Source organism: Lissotriton helveticus, chromosome 5_1, assembly GCF_964261635.1.
Source record: "Lissotriton helveticus chromosome 5_1, aLisHel1.1, whole genome shotgun sequence".
NCBI lineage: Eukaryota > Metazoa > Chordata > Amphibia > Caudata > Salamandridae > Lissotriton > Lissotriton helveticus.
In genome coordinates, this window is record NC_136065.1 from 2,135,344,545 (window position 1) to 2,135,367,450 (window position 22,906).

The 22,906-nt window shown below is 44.4% G+C and overlaps 1 protein-coding gene across 1 annotated transcript in view; it reads right to left on the reverse strand.

Annotated features, from left to right (window-relative positions):
• USP20 (ubiquitin specific peptidase 20) overlaps positions 1 to 22,906 on the reverse strand; it is a 352,979-nt gene that overhangs the window by 76,040 nt on the left and 254,033 nt on the right. The window contains exon 17 of the mRNA XM_078646239.1: positions 8,063 to 8,243. Within this exon, the coding sequence (XP_078502365.1) occupies positions 8,063 to 8,243 (181 nt within the window). The remainder of the gene's footprint in view (positions 1 to 8,062; positions 8,244 to 22,906) is intronic.

The window sequence follows — 22,906 nt, forward strand, 5'->3', positions numbered from 1 at the left end:
GTTCCTTAAAGATGTCCGCAGCATGTTTCAGGACTCCCTTCAGCATTGGAAGAGTCTTTACAGTTTTTTCAGCTGTTGAAAAAGTGTCAAAGAGGAAGTCCACCTCAATAGGGTCAGCATGCAGTTCTACGTCATGGTTTTTAGCTGCCCTCTCAATTAAGGCGTTAAATGCCGCAGAGTCCTCAGTGGGAGAGGTCTTGACGTTGTACACCTGAGGGTCATGGGCGGTGTGTTGATCCCCTTGGTCACCCGCCTCTACCCATGAGTCCTGTTGTTCATCAGGCTCTGTGTTGGCAGGAAAATTGTATTCCTCGTCCTCATCCCCAGCATCCTCTCCATCCGAATAAGTGGGTGAGGGTGTCGCATTTCTTGGAGTCTGAGGAACTATTGGTTCGACCAAGACAGGTGAATCTGGAGCAGGCCTTTTGCGCTTTAGAGGAATTGTGAATGACTCCAAAGGCTGCGACGCCGTGATCTTTCTCTTGTAATGAGTAAGTTTGCCGGTGTCGGCATCGATGAAATGCTCCGACTGCTCCTCCAGCAAGGGTGGCCGATGCTTCAAGCTCCCAGCCGGGTGAGTTGGCTTCGACCCCGCAGAGTCCCCGGGCACCGAACGTGGTGCGAAGGCCTTCGGCGCCACCTTCGGCGGCAACGTGAAGAGGATTGGCGTTGACGACTTTGGCTCTGGCACCGATTGCTTCGGGACGGATGGTGTCTTCTGTACCTCCGCCGAAGCCTTGTGTCTGATGTGTTTCAGGGAGTCCGCGACCTGCTTCGTAAAGGAAGCAGACGGTTTCGTCGACCCAACAGCCGATCTCGGTCCACCAACATGGGAAGACTCGATTGCCGATGACACTGTCTTTTCCGTCCGAGGCGTAGGAGCATCCTTCTTCGGGGCGCTACGCCCTCCGTCCTTGTCAGAAGACGTCGACGCCGGCTGTTTCGGATCGGCGGGCTGGGCCTCTGGTTTCGTGGCCCCAGTCTTCGGCTCGACGGCCTTGCTAGACTTCGGCTTGACGCCCTGTTTGGACTTCGGCTCGACGCCCTTGCTTGATTCCGGCTCGACGCCCTTCTTGGACTTTGGCTCGACGCCCTTGACCATCTTCGGCTCGACGCCTTTGCCCGACTTGACCGGGTCGATGGTTTTCTTCGGCTTTGGTTGCCCCGACCCCTCGGAAGACGAGGGTGTCGATGGAGGAGCAGACGTCTTCGGTTTCGATGGCGTCTCAACCACTTTTGTTTTTGTCGGCACCGATGGTTTCACTTTCGGTTTCGTTTTCGACAATGGCGGCTCCGCTGAAGTCTCCGTAGCCGGGCCTGAAGGCGGGGCCGTGGATTCTGGTATAAGATCTTGGGTAAGGCCGTGTGGCGATCCCTCGACCTGAGCCTTTGTAATTGTTCGAACGGGGCATAGCTCGTCCTGTGAGCTATCTTCCATGGCCCCATAGGCCTCGTTGTCGTCTCCTACCTCGTCGACGACTTCTTCTACGTCTTGGCCTTCGGCATCCGCTTCGTAGTCGATGCCCACCGTTGGAGGTGAAATCTGCAGCTGAACCTCGCGTTCGTCTGCTGCTTCGTCGTCGAAGATGTCCACCGGTGCCGGGGCCGACTGCCGGGCCTCGAGGCGCGCCACGCGCCGAAGCCGAATCGTCTTCTTCGAACGAAACCTGACACAAGCCATACAGCTGGCTTCATTGTGGTCCGGCGACAGGCACTTGTTGCATACCGGGTGGACGTCAATGTGGGGATACTTCGCTCCACACACGGGACACTTCTTGAATGGGCTCCGCTCCATGTCGCGTCGTCGAAGTCTTGCTGCGTCGACTGGGCCTCGATCAGCCAAAGAGTCACTCGTCTCCCTGGATATCTGACTCTCCGAGTCGGAACAGAACCGGGCACCGAACGCAAACAATACCGACGGTTTGAAAAAGGCCTTCGGGCCTCGAAAAACTTTATGTTGATTCCGAACTGGAGATAACGAAATTACATCCGAACCCAATGGCTAAAAACAATCTGAGGATGGAGTCGATGCCCATGCGCACAGTAGTCCAGGGGAGGAGCCACCTATCTCGTGATACTTCGAAGACTCTTCCAGGACAACAATGTGCAATCATCCGGACCCAACACTAGGCGGCGATCTATGCTATAGATATGAATTCAGCAGCCCACATGCCTCGAACCTTGTGCACCACAAATTTAACATGTCTAATAATTAAACAAGCCTGGCTGATATGGGGTGATGCCCCGAAATCGGTCCCAGGAATCTTTGTTCAGGCTGGACTGTTCCCATGAGGAACAGGGTCAAGACTGATTTGCATATGGCTGGGTCCAAACTGGGGCGGCGTGGTGAGCAAAAGAACAATGGATTAAACCCATATATTTGTACTGGGGTGAATGTTTGCATTGTTCAGCATTCCGTCCATTATTTTTTTCTTTTGCTAATAAGGCGAGAGTGGCACACTTTTTTGGTCAATTGGCTCTGGGTTCGTTAGTACCTTCCAGACAGTTCGGAGTCATACCTCCATTTATACACTCTACACTTCGAACGTTTTTAGAGGTCTTCCGCTGGTCCTGTTCCTGACTGCCGAGACTATGCTTTAATTTCTTCTGCTCCACAATGGATGTCCCAACAGAAGGCCAAATGGAACTGGCACTGCAACATGTGCTCCTGTGTCGTGAACGCATGATACAGAGTTTTGGCGCACCTTTGCTTCAGGAACTAAATGAACATTCTTATCCTACTCATGCATGTAGTCCGCATTCTGCTGTCTTCTGTGCACTTTCAAGTGTATCCTGGATATATGCCTTTAAATGCAACTGGTTCAGTATCCAGACATTGACCTACTGGCGAGCTTATTAACGGCCCACTTGTGCTGTTGCCCCTTACGCTTGCAGTTGCTTCTGACTGCATTCTACGAAACCTTCCTGGGATGCTTCTGCTCCTAGTTTTCATTTATTTCATTTATTTATTTGAGTTTTATATAGCGCTGGCTATACCCGGAGGTATTAGAGGGCCAAAAGTTACAAAATTACATTAGTTACAAGTTACATAGGTTACGAGAAAACATTTCAAGAGCGTCGGAAGACTAAATAAATGAAGCTTAGAAGGGTAAGGGAGTGGGTAAAGGTGTAGGAGAGAGAAAGGATGGATAAAGAGACGAAGGAGAGTTTGCCCAAAGTCCGGCAGGGTAGGTGACGGCCGAAGTGAAGTCCACAGCCCATCTCCTCTATAGCTATCAGGTAGCTCCACCGGGCATCAGTCAAGTGGCTAGGTCTCAATGAGAAAAACAATAAGAGAGCAACGAGAAGGGATAAATGGAGCATAAAGGGAAAAGTGGGTGGAGTAAAGGGGTAGGAGGGAGAGTACAGCAGAGAGACAAAGTGAAGTCTGCCCAATGTCCGGCTGGGTAGGTGACAGTCGAAGGGGTGGTCCACAGCCCATCTCCTCTATAGCTATCAAGTAGCTCCACCGGGCATAGGCCAAAAAGTTAGGTCTCTACGGTCTCCACGATGATGTTTATCCCAGTGTTAAAACAATGAGGTCCCACAAATATTTGGGTGGCTGTCAGAAAGGATAGCTTGACGCTTTGGCAGAAGGAAAAACACACATTAAAGGGCTGAGCTCCATGAAGGTTGTAGAGGGTGGTAACTGGTAATGTTTGTGAAAAGTCCCCCAGCATAGTGTAACAGAAAAGGGTTTGAACCGATCTCTACCTTGTTGCAGTGTCCTACGGCGATATCACTGAAAGGATGAGTCACGGGCCCCATCTTAGGGTCAGGCTCTGCTCGCATGAAGATCGCTTTGGTGATGAGGTTGGCTTTGCAATGAAGCGCTCTTTACAAACAGCATGCACTGAATTAACAATGATTGCCCAAAATTATGTTAGATTTCAACGCACAGCTACACAGGAGAAGGTAAAGCGCTCCCCGTATTCCTCATATAGCCGCCATCTTAGGGTCAGGCCACTTTAGACCTAGATCATCGGAGGTTAAAACATTTTTGCAAAGCTGTAGGAGTTAATAAACCTTATAGAAAAATGAGACTGTTCATAGCTTCGTGAAATGGGTGCACGGGAGGGCAATCAGGCAATTATTGTTCCTTCGGTATTGAGGATGTTAATGTTGCTCATTATCCGCCAATTTGGGCCGCCGCCTTACTTCGGTCGGTGGAGTTACGGGCGATAATTATGCTACAACCAGCAACACCATTGGGTCGGCCCCACACCATCCACCGATTGACTCGAAGGTGTCCAAGGCACGAGTCCCGCTCGGAGGCCCGCAGGCAGACCAACCGGGACGAGATGTGAAGTGATGTCTGGAATGTTTCCAAGTCACTACCAGACTTTACCCGGCCACGGAGCTGCTCGGATTCAATGGAGACGATCGCTTCGGGACCTCAGGCGGCGAAGTTGGAGGCTGCAGATCACCTCTGTCGGATTCCACGGATGCTGCCAGTTACTCCCAGGTCACGGAGCACCTTCGATCTTTGGAGGCGCTCAGGGCCCAACCAGGCAGAACGAAAAGGTCGCGATCATCAATGGTCTTCAGGTGGCGGAGTTGGAAGGAGGATAGGCCCTCAGTCAGACTAGCAGGCAGTCGCAGGAAGAGGGCGATCGTCCGTTTTGAAACAAGTTGATGTAATGGGATCACGAAGTTGCAGAAGTAGATTAACGTCGAGCTTCTAGCAGTTGTAGTCCTTTCATTATATCTGTAGGGATATCTTCAGAAACCTCAAATCGGTATGTAGATAGAGTTGTTCCGAGTGTTCCAGGAGCTATCCTTGTTGCAGAGGTGTATTGCAAGGATGTGGATGGTGGGGTACAAACAGGGATATTTGGAGGTAAAGGATCCCAACCCCAGGAGCTTCATTACCAGAGCTCCTGCTCTGCGGCCATCTTCACCTTCACCTTCACCTTCACCTAGTGATTTGGATCTTGGCTCGGTTTCTGCGGATCCCGCGAGACGGGTTTTCCTACAGTGCCTTCTGAGGGAGATGGATGGGAACATATTTTCTCCAAGGATCTGATTAGATGGGTGCCTCTGGGAACATCGTCTGTGGTGGCGAGGAACAGCAATGTTTCGTCTACCTCTCAGAACACAAATAATCTGGCAGTTTTGAGGTGTGGGACTTTCATTCGGCTTTTCTTTTTTACTAAATTATTTGTTTTAAATTCGCTTTTATATAGCTTTTATAAAGTGCTTATTTTAAATTTCGCTTTTTTATAGCTTTTATATTTTCAAACAATTTTAAAAGAAAGCTTTCAGTATGCTCTTTGTCATTTAAGACGATTGATGCTTTTTAGATTATAGTGGGTTTTTATATTTTATGAACCCTTACATTATCGCTTTTAGCTAGTGATCGCTTTCATACTCACGTCCAAGGAGTGGGTGTCACGTGGTCTGGATAGGCCTAATGAGAAACACCACCATGTACATGCTCACGTTTCTTAAGTCGCCTTCTCTTTTCCACACAGTTACTTTTGACATACATTTGAGTGTGTGACAGTGCACGATAACATTTTCCGAATCGATATTGCTTACATTTCTACTTTGTAGGCACACAATCACGACATCCTGAATATTCAGTTCAAGAAATAAAGTTCACTAACAGAATCACTTCCTTGTTTAGGCAGAGAAGCACTCAGCTGACACTGCGAGGTCACTGCATGCCAGAATTCCAGCTCAGCTAATTCCTGTGTACCGACACAAGGGATGTTCAATTCTACACCAAGATGTACAGCCTGGAATTGGCTCACCCAACAGTAATTTGGCAGATCGCCCACCCTAGGCCATGCTAGATTAGGGACGTTAGATAGGAGTACACTATACAAAGTACTTTTATGCCCGCATATATTCACTGTTGTAGCAAGGTGGTGGAATTGTTTATCTTTCTAACTATTCTCATGATATTAATTACATTATTCTGTTTCTCCTCTTGATTATTCCAGCGCACACTCGTATTTTACTCAAGAATCACATGTGTCAATAAGTATGCATGTGTGTATTTCTTTGGGTATGCATAAGTAACTAGAGCAAAAGGGTTCTAGATCTATTACCACAATATCCTTGAGGGATCAGGGTTGTCATGTTCTGAGGTTGCACATCCACTTGTTACCCTGTAAGGTTAGGGGTGTAGATGGTGCACTGAGCTGGCAGGAGTACAGGCCGACATATCCTGAAAGTGTGCACGGAATCAGTCTGGCACAATCCGGATGTTTATGTTGTCCAACAAACGCACAATTTTTACTGGGAAGTAAAAAGCCATACAATTCAGGGAATGGGCACACAGGGTAGGTGAGAGTCTTTACTTCAGGGAATGGGCACACAGGGTAGGTGAGAGTCTTTACTTCAGGGAATGGGCAGACTGGGTAGTTCAAGGACTTTACTGCAGGGAACAAGCAGGCTGAGTAGGGAAGGGTCCTTACAGAATGGAATGGCAGACAAGGTGGGTCAGTGACCTTACTATAGAAAATGGGCAGACTGGGTAGGTAAGGGTCCTTACTGCAGGAGATGGGCAGACTGGGCAGGGAAGAGTCCTTACAGAATGGAATCAGACGACTCGATTGACTAGTGTCCTTACTAAAGGGAATGGGCAGAATGGGTAGGTCACGATCCTTACTGCAGGGAACAGGCAGATTAGGCAGTTAGGGGTCCTTACAACATGGAATAGATTGACTTGTTAGGTGAAGATAGTTATTAAATTGAATCAGCTAACTCAGTGGACCAGTGTCTTTAATAGAGTGAATGGGCAGACTGGGTAGGAGAGGTTCCTTACTGAATGGAATGAGTCAGAAGCTAACTCGATCACGAGCAGGACACGTGACACCAACTTGGGTCATCAACCACAAGCGTGAGTAGATACGCGTGGAACCAACGGGGTGGGTTCTACATACATTCTGAAGCATCCCAATTATTCTTGGCGGAACTGAACAATGTCCGGATAAATATCGCTCCTTACATCATTGTCAATTAATAGCCTGGATCCTACATGGATAGGTGTCTGTGCTGTACTGTCCCCAGAAACACAGTCCTGAAGAGAAGCCGTATCTAGAGAGGGTCGAAACGCCGTCGACAACATACAAAAGAGACAGCTTGGATTAAATTATTGTCTATTGTATTAAGTTCGTCCTTTTGAATTTCACCAATAACCTTCTCAGTATTTTTCAGCATGTCACACAGTACTCACTAAAATAGGTTATGGTCATCTCACTGGGGTTCACAATACCATTTCAAATGTGCAAAGATATGCAAATATCTCAAATGATTCATGTTTAAGAAACAAGTCTGTGGTACAGACCACAACTGCAAAATAAAATTACCTACTTCAGCTGAAGTTAGGTATACCTTTAATTAAAAGTTTTTGTTGGCTTTTAAAGGATTGCGAATGCATAGAATAAAAAACTGTGACTCAATGGAGGGTCATCAATGAATCAAGATAACCTTGGCTATGATTGAATCAGAGCAAAGATTTTAGTTGCAGATTTTGTACTGTTCAAGATGAGTTCCTTGTGAACACTGTTGTGGGTTTCTGTACTAAAGGGAATGGCCAGATTGGGTAGTTTGGGGTCCTGGCTGCTGGCAATAAGAAGCCTAGGTAGGTGAGTGTCCTTACTACGGGGAATGGCAGACTGGGAGGCTGAGGGTCCTTATTGTAGGGACTAAGCAGGCTGGGTAGGTGAGGGCGCTTGCTGTAGGGAAGGCAGAAACTGGGTACGAATGAGCAGGGCAGGTAGGAGAGGGTCATTACTGCAGAGAAGGTGCAGACTGGAAGGTGACTGTCCATGCGACAGGGAATAGGCAGACGAGGTAGGTGAAGGTTCTTACTACAGTGAATAATAATACTGGTTGGCTGAGGGTAGGTATCGTCAGGAATTAGCAGGCTTGATATTTGAAGGCCCTTACTGCAGGGAATGCAGAAACTGGGTGGGTGTGCAGGAATCAGGCTGCAGTGAAACTTACACATATGTAGGCGTCCAGTGCTCCTTGGCTACAAGCCTTCCATTCTAATTGTACCTTTAGGAGAATGGTTGACAACAAGAGACGCCATTGGCAGGGCACTTACTTCCAGCCGTCCCGTGGTGGCAGATGACAGCAAGGAGGTCGTAGGTGGTGACATGGGAGACACACTCCTTGGCCAAGAATGGTTGGAGTTCAAGTCCTTCCAGAGGGAATGCCACATGACTGCTGATCTTGAAAGAGTACATCACCTCATGGCGGAAGCGCTTCAGGTGAACACACAGGATCTGAGGAGGTGAAGGAGACAACATTTGTTACCCTACAGACAGCTCCAGAAAATTTTGCAGTCAAGCATCTGTTGTTTGAGGGTCACTATCCTAATCGGTTGTTTAACGGTTTACTTGATTTGGAACTTGGCAGATATCCAAAAATAATAAAATACAGAGGATAATTACATCAATATAATCACAGGAACAAATTCAACATAAAGATGAAAAACGTTTAAAACAGTAAAATATATAGAAACGTATTTCATTTTTAGGGGAAATGATAAATTATCGAGCCTTTTCTACTGAACATATAATAAATTTAGGAAAGTGGTTTCAGAAGTCATCAACGCATAAAATACAAGGCTGGACATATAGAAATAAAGATCTTGCGCATCATTATTACAGTTAACAAAATCGATCTTTAAAAGGCCATGTTTCCCATGCACCAGTAATCGTTCTCCATGCGAAAGCATTTACTCTTGGCATTAAAAACATATGACTGACCCAGGGATCAAAATTCAATGTCAAAAAACTTTTTTTTTTACATGAGCAGTAGAGGCAATAAATATGTATTTATCAATTAGTGAACACAATTCAGTATCTAATTTCAAATTGGGAGAGAGTATCTATAATTGGGACTTCAGCTGAGCCACTGTCAAATACTCAAGTAGGGTCTGCAATACACAAAGTCGCTCTATAGAACGTGAAAGATTTTTTCCAAATATGCTATCCATTTGCTTCTGATCATAAATTTCTATTCGTAGTAGTTCTCTCAAAGAGTTTTTGTCACGGTGGATCAAACGAAAAACCCCAGCATATATATGCTGCCAAACTTTCCAAATAAGCATTATTCAGGTCAACTTCCAAATTAATTGCCTGTGTAGCTTTCAAGGTATACAATGAGCACAGTTTACGCAATATTTTCCCTTCGGATAAATTCAAGAAAGATTTACTGCTAACGCCAATAGTTTCCTTCACACATACAAAACTGGGGGAAGTTTAAAGCGGTACAATGTGAGCAATCGAGGAGGCTAGAATTTCTCCAGAAAATAAGCAATAGGAAAATGATGGAAAAAGAAATTGAGAGCAAGATAAAAAGTGACTTAACTTTGGTAAAGATCTTTCTAGTGCAGACTATCAACCTGCAGATTCCTTACCTGTTGACCAACCCCAGGCACCAGACTGGAGCTGGAAAAACTGCAAAGCTCTCAACCAGCCTGCACGAGAGCCGCTCTCGGTTAATACCGGAAGTGAAGAGTGACGTCAGACAGCATCACTGGAGCCATAAGGTGCCCACCCCGGAGCAACAATGTCTGTTTCCGGCAGTTTTTTACAAGCCTTCAAGGTGATTGGACAGTTTGACCTTCATCTAGACAAAGTATCAAAATATATGATTAGGGATCTTTTTACCTTTCCCTATACCGCCTCCATCAAACGAGGATGCGGAAGGGTAGGTGAGGAGTGTGCAGGTAATTACAGTAGTCACCAGAAAGATCGTTACAAAAGGTAAGTAATTTGTATTCTGATAGATACTTCTACCTGCAGATTCCTCACCAGTAGAACAGATTCCATAGCAATACCCTACCAAGGCGGAGAGTTGCTAAATGGTTCAGAGTGCAGAAGTGGTCGACTTAGCCCTAATGGAAGGTGCTCAGATCCCATCGGGAGCTTCTGTCTTGGCTACGGCGAAGCAGGTCTTCATGCCGAGGATGGTCCTTCGTAAGAGAGTCCTCTATTGCACCGCCTTCCTCATTCTGGCACCACAGTACCATACAAAGAGCTGATTGTCCTACTGAAAATCCTTGTTACAGTCCAGGTAGTTATTACCGGCCAAACTATGACCCAACAGTTCCTCCTCTTTGATAGTATTGGGGGAGAGAGGTTGAGGGGACAGTAGAAGGCTGGAAGAGGTTATAAACTGATTGATTTGGAAAGGGGTCACCACCATAGGAAGGAAAGCAGGTTTGGTTCACTACCCAACTTATCCGGAAAAAAAAGAAGTGAAAAGAGAGTGACAGCTAAGGGCTTCCAGCTCACAAATCCTTCTAGCATTAGTGCAAACAATGTTGGGAAAGTAACATTCTTAGAGTAGAACTATGAAGGGGCTCAAACAGAATCCCCATCAAAAAGGTAAGAACCAAATTCAAGTTCCACTAGGGAACCACAATACATGTTTGGTAAACCTACGAGGAAACATATAACAATGAGGGACTTAAAGAGAGAGAGCTTGTCCGGTAGACACTCAAATGCAAACAAAGTAGCCAAATACCCTTCACAGTGCCAATTGTACAAATCCTCTGAGCAAAGGGTCGAAATCACTGTCTGCACACCGCACAACAAAGTCTCTGGGAGCAATGCAAAAAGAACAATTGATGGAAAGAATGCAGAACAATGTCATATATTCATCCCAGTACAGGGATCTGGGCCTAAATCCATAGTTTGTTTTGCTCACCATGTCATTCCAGTTTGAACCCAGCCATATGCAAATCAGTCTTGACAATGTGCCCAATGGGAACAGTCCAGCCCGAACTGCCAAGCAAGGTTCTTCCTGGACTGCAAACAAGCATCCTAGGGCTGGTTTCAGGGTTTATCCCCTCATCAGCCAGGATAGCTTGACTCCAGTGGCATGGAGAGCACAGGACCCACGTCTGAGCATACCCGTCCCACTCAGTGTGACAAATTCAAAAAGAACAATTGATTACCTATACAGGAGATATTTGCGAACTGCCATCCATACCTCAAGAATGTGAAAACTTAGATGTGACCAATGCTGCTGATGGTAATGCTGTTTAAATCGAAATTCGAGCGGAATGGTTTTTTGTGATGTATTTTTAGGATTGCTGACATTGTATAAGTATAAATGGAACAGATAATTCAAATGCAATGTGTATTTCGATAAATTTATTGTGCCTCTTAATTTAAAAATATTTTTTTTTAACTAAAAGAACAATTGATGGACAGAATGCAGAACAATGGCATACAGTACAGAGATCTGGCCTAAACCCATTTTTTTTTTGCTCACCATGCCATTCCAGTTTGAACCCAGCCAAAAGCAAATCAGTCTTGACCCTGTGCCCAATGGGTACAGTCCAGACCGAACTGCCAGGCCAGATCCTCCCTGGACTGGAAAAAAGCATCCTAGGACTGGTTTCAGGGTTTCATCCCTCATCAGCCAGGATAGCTTGACTTCATTGCCATGGAGAGCATGGGACCCACGTCTGGGCATACCGGTCCCACTCGGGGTGACAAATGCAAAAAGAATTATTGATGGACAGAATGCAGAACAATGTCATACATTCACCCCAGTACAGAGATCTGGGAGCAAGCAGACTTAGTAGTAGTAGCTACGTCTCCAGAAGATTATGTCTACCACCTCGGATGGCAGCTGAAAGGAACTCCGTTGTCCTCAATCAATCTCAAAGCATGTAAGTAGAGGCCTCAGAGATTTGGGTGCATAACCATCCCCCCCTTGACCTCCCCACAACTAAGAAATGGTCCAGCGTGAGTGAGAGGCGAATGGTGAGACATGTGGAAAGGTTCTCAAATCACACCCTTCCAGGCCAATCTGGACCGATGAGAATGACTTAGGCCTGGCCTTAGTAAATCTTTCTGAGAACTCGAGGAAATGAATGGTATGGGGAGGAAATGAATGGTATGGGGGGGACACGTGTAATGCAGCTGAAAGTTCCGCCTAAACTGAGAAACATCCCCCAAGGCTTCCCTTAACAGACAGTGGAGGGCACAAAACTCTGGCTAACTCAGGCTCTGACCACGAAGGTCCTGTGGGAGACGGAGAGGAATAAGGAGACTTACCCCCGGAGGGTTTCTTCGACCTCCTATGCTTCTTCTTTTCCTTACCTGCTGAGGAGGACGACAGTGACTTAGAACGATATCTCGACCATTCATGATGTCAATGGTCCTTAATGGCCCTGGCTTAATGAGCCGGGCTTGCCGCTCATTTCTGGCCTTCAGGTACACACTGAGGCAAGAAGAGTAGGTTCGGGAACCATGAGCTGATCCCAGACACCAAAGGCAAACTGAGTAGGGGTGCTTAATGGACCTCTGTCCCTCACAATCCCTACAGGGTCTGAACCCTGATTTCTTGGGAGGAGACATGTCTGTAAGGAAACTCCTCAGAGAGAGTAAAACTCCTGCTCCGCGTCGAAGGCGCAGAACAAAGAGAACGTCATTATGATGGCCTGAGTGATGCTGCCGGGTGTCACTTCGAGCGTTGAATGAGACAGGCGCCCCCTGCCTGCGACTTAAGAGTTTTGAAGTTTTGTGGATCAAGTCTGGCACCTGAGGTTGTTCTACAGGTGAGGAACCTGCAGGTAGAGGTATCCTTGGCCCCAGATGATCTGGCTTTCAAAATCAACACTACAATTAGTTTTGCAGACGGTGGCCCATATTTATCGTTAGTGGAAAATCAATTAGGCAAGCTGATTTTAGAATTACCAGGGGTATTAAAATCAAAGATTTGCAAAATAATGCACCCACCTTTGGTTAGTAGTGGGAATGGATTTGGCTACTACTTTATTTCTGAATATTTCTGCAATTATGTGGGACTATCTTCCTTATAGTTTTAGCGACAACGCAGGTCAGTCCAGAGACGCTCTGCCTGAGATCTCTTAAAGGTAATTTGATGCCCAGTTGTCCTTCTTGTTAGGGTACTTATTATTTTCCCTCTGACTGTGGAGAAAGCAATAAACTGTTTTCAAATTGATCTTTCTTTAGAAAGATGGCGTTTGGGCTGACTACTCATCAGAGTTGTCTTTCACTTGGATGAATTATACTTTTTTTATGTCCCATACTTGGAAAAGACTTCATGTAAAATACACATTCTTCAAATACATTTCTGGTTGAATTAACTAGGCCATAAATACTCAGATTTGTAGAGCACGGCTAGTCACCCGTGAGGGTATACAGGTGATGTCCATAGGCATGGGGTGATTAAGTGATTTGCCCAGAATCACAGGACGTTGAGCCGATGCCAAGACTCAAACCTGGATACCCAGCTCCAAAGTCGGCATCTCTGACTGTTAAGCCACATCCTCTCCTAATGGCCGTCCATTGCTTTAGGTAACATCTATTGCATTTGGTAACAGATAACGCAGAGTCATTATTTTAGTTGACGCCAGTACAACCGTCCAATTGATTCGAGTCACAATCTGATTTTAAAAATCTCCAGTTTGGCAGCCGCAGGGCTCTGCACAGAGTCTGACTCTATTTACCATTTACACTGCTCCTCTAGCCCCATTAGTTGAAGCTTTTGGGGCCGGATACTCTCTAACACAGATGACACGCAGCTCTTTTATTCTATGGAAGACACATCCGAGGCATACATTGCCTTTAATGATTATCAGGAAGCGGTCTTTGAGTGGATGTAGGCCAGCAGCCTTCAGGGCAATATTGGGAAAAAAGTGACCCTGCTGTTTGGCTCCCCCTCTCCTCGATGGGGACCAGACTTCTGGCCGGGGTGTGCGGACTCTCCTCCCCCTCCGACCACCCTGACCTGTAACTTGGGAGTTAGGATGGATCTCCATTTGACCTTGCGTCCTCAGATCTTCATAGTAGTCGGGCCTGGTTTCGCTTCATTAAAGTGGCTAAAACATTTTTTTAGCTTGCTTTCTGTCCAGGGACAGAGAACAGTGATTCATGCCCTTACCACTTTGCGCATTGACGATGCTAACGCTCTGTACTGGGGTTTGCCCTCTTGCCTGCTAAACACACTGCAGGTTGCACAAAAGGCAGCTGCTAGGCTACTCTGACCAATCTCTGGACAGTCGGCGGTTTCTCTCCGTCTGTAGGTGCTCCATTGTCTGCCAGTCAAGGAGAAGATCCTCTTTAAGACCCCAGCCCTGGCACACAGGGCCTTCTATGGTTTGGGTCCATGATACCACGTAGATAGATCAAGACCTTACCATCCGTCCAGAACCCTCCGTTCCCCCGATGCTGGTCTGCTCTGTGTCCAGAGAATCAGACATAAGAAGTGGCGAGCGTGTCATTCTCCCGGCCCAGGTGTGGAATCATCTTCTGCTGCATCTTCGTAAGATTAGGTCTGAAAGTCTGTTCAGAAAATCCCTGAAAACCTGGCTATTTGGGATTTTTTGAGCATGGGGATTGACTGCGGTAGAGACAAGGTGGCTGCTGTTTTTTTTTTTCTCAGTGCCGGGACACTGCTATGCACTTTAGAAATGGTCTCATAGATTGATTTCTGAACATAGGAATACATTTCCCAGAGAAACAGTGACTCAAAATTATAGTTTTCTGTGGTCGCTGCAGGGGTTTTCTATTATATTCAGGTCTGCCAGAGAGCCAAATGCAGAAGAAGAAGAAATACTAATCAATTTTAGATGACTCTTTAATGCAACAGTAAGTACTATATGCAGGTCTATCTTTTTCAAGTTGGCCATTTCTTAGAATATATTTGCGCCCCCTCGCCAGTACTAAAATGACTAAATCTCGCTTATCAGCTCTTAAGCAAGAATGACCAAAACATATTTTTCTCTGTCTGCTAAATTTTCTAATGATTGATTAGAAACTTTGGCATTAAAACCACCCACCTTAAGTATAAAATTATGTTTTTTCAGACTCAATGATTGTAGCTGTAAAGGCCAATAAAGATCTGATCATAGAGGTGCTTTGGGACTCGTAGGCAAATATACATTAATCAAGAATGTTTTTTATAGACTATCAGGTGCTTTAATAATTAAATTCACACACTGTGCTAGATTAAGGGAACGGCTGAAAAGGTGATAGGACCATTTATGATTTGTGGACAGTAAAATTCTAAATCCTCCGCTGTTATGTCCCTTCCTGGAATTTTTGGCAGAGCAATTAAGTACATAAAATTGTTTAATTGTAAATCAACTATGGCCCAGGTTTCTTGCAGACTTATGATTTTTGCCCTTAAAGAGTATAAAGACCTAATATTTGTGACTCTATAGAGATCCATGCCATTTTCCAGTATAAGAACTTTTTTTTTGCCTTAAACTCTGCATTGTGTTGTCTGGCCGGAATTAGACTTTCGATGTTCTGGTAAAGCCACTCCCAGAGTGTCATATCATCTCCAATAGTGGAGGTATATAATTCTTCATTGAGCTGCAGGTTTGATACTGACCTCCCTCCTGGCTCCAAGATACGTGTTGCACCCTTTAGTAAGCACTCCAATGGAATACAATTACTGTCTTATAGACCATTTTCCCTGGGGAAATAACCATGACATAACAAATAAAAAAAACAGGAGTCACATTTACCTTTGAATAAATAAATTACTCTAAATAGTCTATCATAATAAGAATTCAGAAAGGTAACGGATTTAAAATCACTACTTTTTCAAAAGTTTAATTTCTTGCTAAGAATTAAACAAAAATCTGATCAATTAAATGTTTGAATCATCAAATGAAATAATAAAATCTAAGATTGCAGACACCACAAAAGCCGGAATCATTAGGTATAAATTGCTTTGTTTCCACTACCTACCCATCTGTGTACAAGCCAAGAGATAAGTTTGATCTGATTAATTATCTTTGGGATTAACTGAATCTGAATGCCTCATTATGCGGTTTGTGTTCGTGGTTATACGATTCACACGACTTACTTTTTATAGTATTCAACAACGAAGAGGAATCTCTTGGCAATGCGGTAAAGTTTGTTTTATATGCATATTGTTTACAAATTCTGCATTTTTTTGCCTTTCAATTTTCTCTTTTTCATCTTATCGTTTGAAGATCATACATTTGTTTCTGCTACCAACACTTATCCTCTTTTGCTTGAAATATTTGGATAATATACCAAAGAAGTAATAGAATTTGTATTGTTAGAAAAAAGCAGGTCAATACTTACTTTCGCCTCTTTGTTTGTTTTCTTTTATTTAAAAATAGGCAGAAGCAGTAATAGAAATCTTATTGAAAGGTTGCCATATATGGGTCGATATAAGAACCAGGCAACAGTTCATTCTCAACTCTCTTAGACTATGTAAAGTAACAAATTATTACCACCCCTAACTGAAATGTCACTTTACCCATTGACTTTACAGGGAATTTCATGTATTCTAGATACCAAATTTAGAGGCGTGGGGCCATTCTCGAGAGCAGGTTCCTTTTTTATATGCATTTGGCTGATTAAGAGTGGTCTTTTGCTTTGTGTGCGATACAAAACAGCATGAAGGTGGCAACTGGTAACCGGTGTAGGGCTCTGAAGTCAGGGGGGGATGTGTGCTTGTGGCTGTATGTGTAGGAGGAGTCTAGCGGCAGCGTTGTGAATTCTCTGTAATCTTCTCATAATTGACAAGGGTTAGCCATGACATAGACCATTAGCATAATCCACTTTTGATTGGACAAGAGAGATGGTAGCTTGAACCTTGTGGGGGAATCCTAAAGTGCAGGAAGAAGCACCTCAGTGTTTTCATTGTAAGAAAGCGAGATCTAGTAGCCTTATCTACTTGTGCATTCATTGACAACTTGGCGGACACGGAAATTCAGAGGTTTCTCACGTCCTTAGATTTTTTGGCAGTGGTCCTACATAGTAAGGCCAGGGTCATATGTTTTCTGGTCACTTCAGATAAGTATTTCAGTTTTGGAGGCATTCAGTTTGCAGTGGATCCATATCATCCACTGGTCGACTATTCCAATTTCAGAAGCATCCGTGTATCTTCTGCGCTGTTATTGCAGGTGAAGTCAAACCCATTAATCAGATCTAGTAATGATTTCCCGTAGCTGTTCTAATGCTGTATGGTCTAGAAGAGAACACAAGAATATGTATAATATTTGTTCTCTTGTGTATGTACGCAGTGATCCAAATGAGAGCTGTGCCCTCTATTTTGGCTTACTCTGGTCTTTGTAATAGTGTGTCATGATCCACTGTGTCAAAGGCTACCGAAGGGTCCAAGAGAAGAAGGGCAGTAACCCCATTCTGGGCTACCGTGTTTTTAAGGTCATACAAGATAGAGATTAGGACTAATGCAGTGCCTGCCGGGACGGAATCCAGTTTGGAAGCTGGAAATTATTTCTACAATGAATTTTCACATCTGGGCGAAAGCTGCTCTTCTATAAGTTCGGCCAGGAAGTCTGTTTGCTATGAGTATGTAGTTCTCAAGGTCTTGATTGTCCAGGTTAGGTTTTTTTTTTTAAATAAAGGCATATGTATGCCTCATTTTAAAATAAGCTGGGAAACCGCATGTCATTAAGGAGTTGTTGATGAGTGTTTTGACTGGGATGTCTGCTGTAGTTGATAACAGAAAGTTTTTGAAGATTTGAGGTGGGCAAGGGACAGAGGGGGGGCAGCCAGCTGGCTTGCTCACTTTAACAAAATCCAGAAAATCATTTGGTAAAAGTTCTTTGAAAGAGCGTAGATTCGGTATATGCCTATCTCTGGTGTGTTTTGCCGGAAACAGGCTGGGGCATGTGGGGTTTTTGTTGTTTAAGTAATAATCCAACATGTTTGCTTTAGTTGTATAATGACTTGCCAGTTGGGCACAAAAATTCTTGAGAAATGGCATTGGTAGCTTCTGTGCATTTTAGCCAATGGAATTTTGTGAGTATTTTACAAAATTCTTTATCAACACTTTGCATTGCGGTTTCAAATGGAATGGTACAGTTTTTTGCCTTTTTAATTCTTGACATGTTTATTCTGTTGTGTCTGTGAAGGCATCTTTTTTCTTGAGGGGTTTGTATCTTGTACCAGTTTCTTTGAAAGGTAGCAAGTTTCTTTTGCTTTTATAACTCTGCATTCATTCAAGAGATTTATTTTCTTTTGTTATGCATAGATGTTTTCAGAGGAATTAAGAAATCAAAAGCTTTCTGGAGCCATCCATAGAGTGTTTGTACAGAATTGAGATTGTAACCAGATCCGTGTTGGAAGTAAGCAGATCTACGAGTTCCTCCAAATTCAGATTGCTCCAAGGTTGATATGTAGCTGATGGTAAGGTCGTTTTAGTAGGCGTGAGCTGGGGGCTTGTGTTGGAAGGCAACAAGGTAGAGGTCTGGCCTTCTGACTGGAGTAATTCTATGGAACGTGATTAGGTCTGGGGTGACGAAGATTAAATCTAATTTGTGTCCAGAACGGTGTGTGGGATTGGGGACAAGCTCTGGTAGATTGTGTATGTCTAGGCCAGTGAGGATTGCTCTGGGGTGTGCCACATTAAGCTTGACAAACTATATTTTGAGGTCACCAAGGATGCATAGGTTTGAGTTTATTGTGATAAGGTTGTAGTGATGAACTCGCTGAATCTTGATGATCTTTATTACAAGGCAACATGGATGCAGAACCGGCGGAGAAAAAAACAGCTCCAACAGCAGAGGTTCAAGACATGAATCAATGCATTCCAATGTCCCCTGGCAACAGGGAACATTCTAAACAGTCCAACAATTCTATACAACTAATAATGCTTAAAGAAACATACTACAATTTGGTACCACACATTTACTAGATACTACATAGGTTATAGTGTCTAGCAGTGTGTCTGGGAATGTTGCATTGCTAGGTGGTGCTCTGCAGGGATGGACAAAGTAAGTTAAAACATTGGGGTAGGATTGTATCTGACAAGGAGGGCCTCACATCCTTGTAAAGAAACATCCAAGAACTTGAGGAAATATCCCCTTTGCATCACATACTGAGGAGAATCTATGATTTACGGAGGGTACCCATGTAAGATGAGCGTTTCTGTTTTGGTCGTAGGCGCACTGACAGGGGGTCGGGGCTCGGGACGGGGGGGAGGTTGGCTTGTCCCTGCGGGCTTGGAGTGTCATTTAATGTTGTGTGCAATGTCGATAACACGACCTGGTGTATTATTATACATGATGCTCATCTTGTTTGCGAAAAACAATAACATTTATTTACAAAAAAGAAACATCCAAGATTTGTTGTTTCTTTAAATAGGATGGCTGAGCTGACTCACCTTTTGCCTATGCGATTTTGTATCAGGTAGCAATACCTTTGCCATATCTCCCCCCAGCCATGATTCTGCTATGAAAAGTAATCAGGTTCGGTGTCTATTAATAGGTCCAATAGGAGGTACTTGTTTTTGAAATGGACCGAGCATTTATCAATAGGCAGTCTAAATGATCTACTTTTGAGGCGCAGTGAGACTGTGTTGCATGAGTGGGAGTATTGTCTTTTGAAGTTGTGGGAGGTGTGCTATTGTAGGTGGGGTTAGCTGCTGGATAAGTGTTGCTTTTGTCTATCATTATCTTCCGCCAAAAAGCTTAGAAGACATTTTGTGTGTTTATAGATGGTGGCGAGTCTGCTTGAAATTGAGGGGTCAGGCTGTGGAGTTGTGTGTGAAAGGTAGGCTTGTTTTGCGATAGGCATGGGGATGGAACATTATGAAGAGTGTTGTGAAGTTACTTTCTTTTGCATATACTCAGGGTGTATTGGTGAGGGTTGGAGGTGAAGCATGAGGGTCGTGTTGTATGGCTCCGAGTTGAACAATGGATGATAGGCATGTGAGCGACTTGAGTTTGTGGATTGAGAGATTGGTGTATTTGTTGCATGGAGACTGTAAGGTAGTGATGGGTTTAAACATGTGTTATTTATGGAGGTATTCAGAGAAGAGTAGATGTGTGTAGGTAAGTGGCGATGGTGGGGTTTTTGAATGTGTGAAATTATCTTCAGATAATTATGTATGTGTGTTGGATTTTTTTTGTGTGGTAGTATCTGGTATTTTTTTAGTGACTTAAGGTATAGGATTTGAGTGTGAAGGACGGGTGAGTTGTGTATGCCGATGGAGAAGGGGGTGGGATTGTGTGTGAGAGTAGACTATGCAGTGTGAGTGGGAAAATATTTATTTTAAGAGATGGTTGAAGCTGAGTAGAGGGGTGATATTACCTTATTGGTGGAGGGGGGTAATGAAGGAGTGTCGTCACTACTCATGTGTGAGAAGGAGAGGAAGGTTGTGTGGAAAAGCGGTATAATAGATGATTGAAGAAATAGTTCTGGGGGTTGCAAGGGCAATGCCAGAAATAGGTAGAAGGTACTGAAAGGGTTTGGTTTGTAAAGGGTGGGAGTATGTGAGATTAAATGTGTGAGTTTTGCGTTTTACTGGTATGTAAACAAAATGTGTATTTGGTTGCCTTGTAGTACAGAGTAGAGGTTTGTGTATCTAGGTGTATATGGGTATGTAGAAGTGAATTATACAACTAGGTAGAGTTTGGTGAGTGATTGCATATATACAATATAAAGCATCAGAATACTGGACAAAATCGCCAGGTGGAGCAAATAGAGGCGTTTGATCCCAGTGGCCAGGAGGAGACTGGATTCCCATAAATGATTGTGTCTTTGATTTGTTTGGTCAGAATGCATATAAACTTCCTTTTGCAAGGTTGAGTGTTTTTTTTTTAAGTCAAGCTTCGAGACCTGTTGTATTTCGTTTGTGGGCTTACAGCCCAGCACACTGCTTCTCATTTGTTTGTTTTAGTGTCCATTACAAATAGCTGCTTGCTAGCAGGGAAGCCTACCAGCCTTTGTTTCCTCCCACGCTTTGTTTATCTATCATCTGGGGGACTATTTTTTCTTGGTTTCCTGTTCGTGTTACTGTTTGCCTGTGTTCAGCTTTGACAGCGATGAACAAACGACTACCCGGGATCAAAGCCAGGTCGGGCCATTCATGACGGCCCAAGCGTTTCTGCACAATTACAGGTTTCTCACTTCAGCTATTATATAGATTCCCGATGCCTCAAGCTGTTTTATCTCCAGCAAAAAAGCATATTCGTTGTCAGTGACTGTGTACGCACACTTCCTCACCATGGCTCATGGGGGGAGGGAGGGCCATGGGCTAAATATTCACCGTACCAATATTTTCAGGTCAATAGCGTGAATTGTTTTTAGCAGCCCACTTCCACCAAAGTAAAACCATACAGAGCCAAGGCCAGGAGGCAAAGTTGCTGCAACAATATTTTCAGTTCAATTGCCTGAATTGTACTTAGCGGCCTGGTTCCACCAAAGGAAAAATATACTGAGACAAGGCCAGGAGGCAAATGTTTATGTCTGACTTTTTTTTTATCTGAAAGAGCATTCGTAGAGGCCAGAAGAGGCACCTCCACTGCTGCCCTCCTACCCCTCAGGAGAAGCCGACCATGAGCAGAGGATGCGCCTCAACATGTGCCGCCGAGCTCGGGTAAACAAATGCAAAAACAACAGTTGATGGTCAGAATGCAGAACAATGTCATACATTCAACCCAGTACAGAGATCTGGGCCTAAATCCATCATTTTTTTGCACTCCACACCACCCCAATTCAGACATGGCCATATGCAAATCAGCCTTGACCCGGTTTCTGGCTATCAGCTGTCTTCAGGCAGGATAGCTTGACTCCAGTGGTGTGGAGAGCAGGGGACTCCCGTCTGAGCATACCCGTCCCACTCGGGGTGACGTGAGTCCCATTCTCTCCACACCACTGGAGTCAAGCTATCCTGGCTGAAGACGGCTGATAGCCAGAAACCGGTCCTAGGATGCTTGATTCTGGTCCAAGGAAGACATGGCTTGGCAGTTCGGGCTGGACTGTTCCCATGAGGCACAGGGTCAAGGCTGATTTGCATATGGCCATGTCTGAACTGGGGTGGTGTGGAGTGCAAATAAAAGAGGGATATAGGCCCAGATCTCTGTACTGGGGTGAATGTATGACATTGTTTTGCATTCCGTCCATCAACTGTTGTTTTTGCCGAGCTCGGGTAAGGCCTGCTCTATATGTCCGTTTTCTTCTCACCTCACACTAGCACCTGTACACACTGGTTTTGTGCTTTTTGCTCTACGTACACACTGAACCATCGAGGGACTTGCTGCTGAGATGAAAGAACATGTCATTTTTATCTAAATAACACACAATAACATGCAGGACAGCGTTGGGATGCCCCAAATACCCAGTGAAAGCTTCTTACTTCGAAAAACACTTTGTGATGTTTTACCACAGGCTCTAACTAGTCAATCCATGAAATTAGTTTATATTTATATATAATGGCTTATTTGCCAGAGCTTCCATTTTTCTCTGTCGACCAATTGCGCTTCATCTTCATTGGCTATAAAAAAAAGTGTAAAGTATCTTGGATTAATAAATTACTCCTTCTAAATACATTATTTGCATACATTACTGTACAACCTCCAGATTTTTCAGTCACTATAGGAGGCTGGCTTAGTATATGGTGCGGACTTATTTGAGTGAAGCACCTTGCACTAATCCAGACAACCCTTATGGGGATTTTAGTGGTCTTAAACAACCATAGAACGCTCTCTATGAGGGAGTTGTGGAGAGTAGCCTTCAGGCTTAGTCCAGAAGGAGTGTTGAGCAGTTTGTTTTACCATAACTAATCATATAGTGTAGGTTAAACGAAAATAAACCACATTATTATACATATTCACTAACACATTGGTATATCTCCTACCCAGAGATATCAACACAATAAACAATATTTCAAATCTAAACAGGTACACAAGCATAAATACACAGTGGTCTCCAGGGGAAGAACAAACCATATACTAAAGAAGTGGAATGAGATCTGTGCCCAAAATCGGGACTTGAACCAGAATACTCAGAAGAGCTGGGGACACAAGGAATGACCTGAGGTAAGTACCCAGGAGTCCTACGTACGCTGTGTGCGGAGTGAACACACAGCCGCGTTCTCAATGCAAGTCAACGGGAAAGTCGCGGTTGCAGTTTTTAAGAAGAAGGACCCTTGCCTGTGAACGCTG